Consider the following 6,511-nt stretch of genomic DNA (forward strand, 5'->3'; position numbering starts at 1 on the left):
CCCCCCCCTCCCCCCCCCCCCTTTCTCCCTCCCTTCCTTCCCAACATGAACATCTCTGGAGCGCTATGTGCTGGGCACAGATTCGGCACTGACGATGTAGAGATAAAAACCACTGGCCTTTCCCACACGTGGCATTCCTTGGGCAGCAGGCAGATGCTCCAGGAGGCAGCTGCGGTCCCGATGAAGCATAGAGGGCAGAGCCTAAGACCTGATAGTCATGCTGGTGAGGCTGGAGCCAGACAGAGCTTCAGACACTGAGAATCCAACCACTTCGTTTTACGGTGAAGAATCTGAGGCCCAGAAGGTTGCTCAAGGTCACTGAGCAAGTAGGTGTCTGGGCCAGGAGGGGGACTCAGATTGCAGGTCTCCCATTCAGTCGCCTTTCACTCCCCTTGGCTGTGGGTGTGGTCACTTGGTCCCTCAGCTGGAGCCAAGATGGAGGGACTGACCCTGTCTGCTCTGTGACTCGACATTGAACGTGGTACTTTTCCCTTTCTGCCTACTGGACTTGACCCCGCCCAGAGTAGCAGAAGACGAAAAATCATCCAATGGTTCTTTCAAGGACAGCATCAAAAATGCCAAAAGCCTCTTTCTCCCTGAGTTTTGCAGGCCCTTGGAAACCTTTGGCTGCTCCAGGCAGTGAAATAATTAGGTCATTTAGCACACACCCATGATAAATGGAATGTTTATGTCATCCACAGCTTGTTTATTCCTCAGAATGAGTGGTCTTTGTCCTCTAGGCCTTGGGAGAGCACAAATCCCCTTGCTGGCCAATCAGCAAAATGGACTGCAGGGGTATTCAAGATCCCAGGGGACCCTGAGGAGCTCACCATGGCCAGGGGAGGAGGAGTGTTGTGTGGCACAATGGAAGCTTCCAGGTGGCGTGATGTGATGCAATGTCCGCTCCAGACTCCAAACTTTGGTTCACGCCCAGGAAGCTTGGACTCATTGGAGAATGCAGGCAGAGAGACGTTCTGAATGTGAACAGGACTGAGTCAAGGTGGGTATAAAAAAAGTGGCCCATATCTGAGAGTTAGGAGACTTCGGTTTCAGTCTTTCTATGCCAGTAATGATTGGGGAGACCTCAGATTGTTCTCCTCATCTGTTGGACTGAAGGACCTGAGGTGCTTTCCAATAGCACTATCGATGATTCCAGAATTCTCTCTTCACTTCAGGCCCCTGGAAATCGGGCCTCATTTCAAGCTCAGGGGCTCATTTAAGAGCATGGGCATGCTGCAGGCTGGGGCATGGGCATGCTGTAGAAAAGAACCAGCAACGGGCACTAGAGAGAGGAGCTCCACTTCTAGAAGTTTGGACGCTTCAAGTTCTTTAACTGAGTTGGGCTTGAGCTCAACCCAGAATTCTGGAATCTCACACAGGAAACCACTGGATGTGGCATCAGGCCCTGGGCAAGTGAGGACTATCATTTCCTCCAGGCTGTGATGATGACCTCATCACATTCCTTTCCATGGCGAGATGGCCCGATGTCTGACAGGATGGAAAAATCCCCTCTTCACAAGATAGCACGCCCCACCCTGCGCCCATGGCCCAGTCTCCTTTCTCTCCCCGCCTCCCTACCATCATGGCTCATAGCCTCTGTGGTGTCCCTGCTGGTCAATGCTGAAAAGATTCCAGGATGTGACTATGACTTCTCTTGCTCAAACCACAGTTCCCCAGGGAGGGATGGGCACTCCCTGGGCTACAGACTCTATTTGGGGTGCAGATTCCTTTTCCCGAAGGACTAGGGCTTGCAAGAATAAGCGGTCTTCCCAGGGTTTGTTGGGAAGGGGAGCGATCCATTCTGTGTCATCTTGTGGTTACAACACTGCTCTCAACAAAGTGACCCGCTTGAAAGCCTCCTATATTTCTGCTCTTTGCTCACATGAAAGATTAGTTCAGAACACTTAATAAAAACCAGGCCTTTCTCATTAGTGTCTAATGACATGCCCGAGAGGGCCATCCTGTGACTGTGCTGTCAGAGAGGGAATGTTTGCAGGGCTGGACCAGGGCAGAAAAGGAAGGTGACATTTGGTTCTTTTGTGTCCAGAGTGGTTGAGCCCAACGACCTCTGAGGCCCTCTCCTGGAGGGAGGGCCCAGACATCCTGGCTTTCCCGGTGGGGCAGTGGACAGCATGGGGTTTGGAGCTAGGAGACCTACGCTGGAGTATTCATGACTGCTGATGCAGGGAGGAAACCCAAAGCCCCGGAAATTTATTTATAAAAAAGGGTGTATTTATTCTTACATGTTTAAACTCCAGTCACCTTCAAAGTACTCTCCGTTTGATGCAGTAAATCTACTGAGATACCTTTTCCATGGCTCGAAACAGTTTTTGAACTCATCCATTTTGATGCCTTTTGGTGCTTCTGCTGTTTTCTGTTTCACCTCTTCCACACTGGCAAAACGTTTCCCTGTGAGGACTTTTTTCTCATCCGGTGAAACAAAATAAAAGTCGCTCAGGGTGAGATCGGGTGAATAAGGAGGGTTGGGGTATGAGGGTCTTGCATTTTGGGTTACAAACTTCTGAACACTCAGCACTGTGTGGGCAGATGCACTCGTAAACCACCCATCGTGAAATGGGTAAACCTGTTGAAAGAATCTCCACACAAAAAAATCCACTGAATCCTGAAGCTGAACGCAGTCTCTCACGATGCTGGCTGGTACGCTGATGCCGGTGGGTTCTTAGAATACTTACCTAGTGAGGGAAGCCTGTTCTACCAGGAGCCTGCCCTCCAAAAGATAATTCCAGGTGTTTTGGGGTCCCTCCTCTTATGTCGTCTCCACCTTGGCCACTGACTCCCTTCTTTGGGCCTCAGGTTCCAAATCCATAAAATGGGGACTTCATGTTCCCTAAGGCCCCTTCTAACTCTGACTGACTGGGGAAGAGGTCTGGGAATCTCTCCAGCTACTGAAGGGAGAGAAAAAGCGAGAGCCTGAGTACTAACAGCCAGCATGGCCAGGCTCATGGTGCCATGTTTCCCGTGCAGAAAGGAACCCCTGCAGCCTCCTGATTTCTTACCTTGCCCCAGCCGGGAGCCCGTGACTGCTTCTTTGGCACTTCCAAAGCCCAGCTCTCTGCAGACCACGCTGGCTGACACCAGGTCCCACTTGTCGTCGCAGACGGTGCCCCATTCTCCGTTCTTGAGCACTTCCACGCGGCCCTCCCCGACGTTGGCTCCGCCTCGCAGTCGCACCAGGGGTTGCTGGAGAGACAGACGGTCCTGCTGAGTGCAGAAGCTGATGCACATTCAGCGGGCCATCACTGTCCTCTCCCCGCGTCCCACTGCCCGGGCATTTGGTCTGGGAGCTGAAACTGTGCTTGATGTGTGCATGTGTGCATGTGTGTGTGTTGGAGTGAGCGGCTTCCTCTACAGAGCCAACTTTGGCGCAAGCTCCCTTTTCAGTCCTCGCATGGCGCTCTTGTCAGAGACCACGGGAGCCCGTCAGGGACCCTCTCCACTCATCACCCCAACCCATGCTTGGCTCAAGGATCCCACCATCAGCACCTCCCTTTACCCTCTCATTCCAGAGCCTCAAACTTTAGAGCCATAGAAAGAAGTTCCTACATCCCAACGTCTGTAGATTCCAAACAGGTTGTAATCAGACCTTGCAGGGATATAAGTGAGGATCAAAACTTGCATAAAATAGAGCAGTCTCGTCCTGCAGACTCCATAGTCCTAAGCAGACTGCACCGCAATGAATCTGCTGTGCAACTCCATGAGAGGCAAGAGGGAGGAGATAGGAGAATGGGGAGACAGGGAGCTGGAAAGCCAGCCCTACTATGGCCAGGACTCAGAGAATGGGCGTCGAAAAGGGAGGGGAGCCTTAAACGAACCTTCCCGGAGCTGGGTGCACACCCAGCCGCCCCCTGATTTTATTCCAAATTCAAAGTGGCCTGACTCTTCAGAAGACGCAGCCCCACGAGATTTGCAGGGTCGGGGGAGGATTCCCGTTGCAATACCCTTAATGCTCACTGATAGCCAGGAAGCCTTCATCCTAATCTTAATCTTCTGGGATTTATTGAATTACACAGGGGAAGGACACATTCTCTCCCAGCTTCTTGACTCCAGTGAATCGTGTCTTACAGCATGGGAGGTGGGTCACAGGTTTGCAGCAGTTTCCATGCGTGTGTATGCACATGTGTGTGTGCACGCGTGTGCATGCTCACTTGCATGCTTGCATGAATGCATGCACGTGTGTCAGGGGAGGCTCAGAAAATCAGGCCTGGGTGAAGATGGAGTTTTCAAGCAAGGGCCAAGGCATCAAACGGGAACCTGTCTCTATTTTCCAGCCACACCTCTCTCCCCACCTGCCAGCACCTGGGAACTGGCCATGGTGGGGAGGAGGAGGGGTAGGAATGGTGAGGGAATGGGGTGGGGGAGAGGGGTGCTGGGACAGCACCCAGATTTATAAACCCTGGGGACTGCTCTGACCCTGGCACTAGGGGAAGGGGTGGGTGCAAATCACCTAGTGGCTGCAGGAACTTTTATTCTAGCTTTTAAAGAAACAGAACAAATGAGTAAAACTGTTGGCTCCAGCCTCTGTTTTCTGTAGAACTGTGACTTCTCGCTTCCCTGACCTCCCTTCCCAAGCTGCCTTGCTGCCTTCCCACGGAGTAGGCTGACCATCCATGACCCAAGCCCAATAGAGACAGAGTGTCAAATAGCCTCGCCCCAGTCCGCAGTGGCCGGGCAGAGTCAGCTGGCCTCAGACAGAAGAAAGAAGCCAAGGGAAAATGTGATGTCAGCCCCGTTTTAATTGGTTTGGTATGAACTTGATTCCGTTGCTTTAAACCGCACCGTAGAGGAATTCCAAAACAGTAGGATCTGGTATTCTGGATGACACATGAGGAAAGCTCAGAGGCTCAGGCTGAGGTTGCAGAAAGGATGTGGCCATCAACTCACAGGGGGGCCAGTGAGGGTGTGTGGGGGGCGAGGGGACTGATTTTCAGAGGACCAGGAAGTGGTGCTGTTCGGGTGCCCTGGAAGCCCTGGATGCACAGAGGTGACCACATGTATGACGGTGTGGTCACCTCTGTGCCCTGAAGGAGGCCCCTGAGGGGGCTGAGGAGTCAGGGCCAACTGCCTCCAGGAAGTGCCAGGAAGTCACTCCAAGTAGTTCTTACACCCTCTGGTTGAGGAGGGCTGGGCTCCCAGCCTGCATTTCACTCAGTCTTTTGTCCAAATATACCCCCTAGCTGGGAAGGGGGCAGCCAGTATGGTTTACTGGTTCTTACCCTAGCTTCCCTATTCCACTGAAGAAGTGTTATCACACCCTTTCCAGAGCAGGTCTTCAGGTGCTGACAAGGTAGGGAGACTGGGGAGGCAGAAGGAAGGATGCGAGAAGAAGAAGGGAGGAGAGAGGAATGACATACTCTCTGCACCCCCCCCTCCGGACTGTTCTCTCTCCTCTGCTCCCTCTTACCCCTGACTTGTAATCATCACAAGGTGATGATTGCAAAATACAGAAGTTTTGACGGGCAGAGGGAACCCACCCCTGAGAAGCGATCAGCTACCTCTCTTATCCCTCCCTCCCTCCCTCCCCTCTTCCCACAAGCTATTCCCACCTTCTACCTACTCATGAATCTTAGCAGTTTCTAGAACATACTCATAACAGAGACCTTTTGGTGGATATATGAAAAAGAAAAGCTATTCAAGGGAAGACAGAATAGGGTGTTTTCTCTCCTTTTTTTTTTTGAGTTGGAGTCTCACTACATCACCCATGCTGGAGTGCAGTGGCACACAGGCTCACGGCCACCCCAGCGTCGACCTGCTAGGCTCAGGCGATCTTTCCTCCTCAGCCTTCCCAGTAGCTGGAACTACAGACACGCGTCACCATGCCTGGCTAATTTTTTTTATTTATTGTACAGATGAGGTCTTGCCAAGTTGCCCAGGCTGTTCTCAAACCCATAGGCTCAGGCAATCCTCTCACCTCGGCCTCCCGAAGTGCTGGGATTGCAAGCTTGAGTCACCGTGCCCCGCCTACTTTCTCTTTTGTAGAAGATGGGTCAAGCCTACTACAATTGGAAAAATACACTTGTCCTAAGAAATCAGTCCATTGAAATGGAAGTGTTAATTTAAATGGGAAGGTAAACATCTACATTTTTCTCTTATTTCAATTTTTTTTTTAATAGAGATGTGTTGGGAGCCAACATCTACAGCTACATGGCTGAGGCCTGGAAGATCGCCTCTGACATAGGATATCAGTTATACCTATAATATTGGCATGTGATTAGTGACCAGTGAGCATACATTTATAAGTACATCTCTATACACCTGATGGAAAGTTGCACAGTAGAATTATTTTATATGACCTTGTCCCTTCTAAGTTGTACTTCTTTCTAGATATTTTTTTACTTCTATTTCCTTGTAGACTGGTTAGTCAGTTCTTGTTCCCAAAGGCAGTTTCTCCCAGGATTAAGATTAGAAACTAAATTATCATAATAGTTTTATTGCCCTGCCTCTAGCCAGGCAGGACGTTTTTCTAGTTTTGTTACATGCGAAACTCTGTTGG

The 6,511-nt window shown here is 50.9% G+C and overlaps 1 protein-coding gene across 3 annotated transcripts in view; it reads right to left on the reverse strand.

Annotated features, from left to right (window-relative positions):
- LOXL2 (lysyl oxidase like 2) overlaps positions 1-6,511 on the reverse strand; it is a 75,378-nt gene that overhangs the window by 33,866 nt on the left and 35,001 nt on the right. For all 3 annotated transcript variants that reach the window (XM_021715258.1, XM_008063561.2, XM_008063562.2), the window contains exon 5: positions 3,018-3,201. In XM_021715258.1, coding sequence (XP_021570933.1) covers positions 3,018-3,201 — 184 coding nt within the window. The remainder of the gene's footprint in view (positions 1-3,017; positions 3,202-6,511) is intronic.

Source organism: Carlito syrichta, unplaced genomic scaffold (assembly GCF_000164805.1).
Source record: "Carlito syrichta isolate Samal-C Ts95f unplaced genomic scaffold, Tarsius_syrichta-2.0.1 Scaffold306946, whole genome shotgun sequence".
In the NCBI taxonomy this organism is placed as follows: domain Eukaryota; kingdom Metazoa; phylum Chordata; class Mammalia; order Primates; family Tarsiidae; genus Carlito; species Carlito syrichta.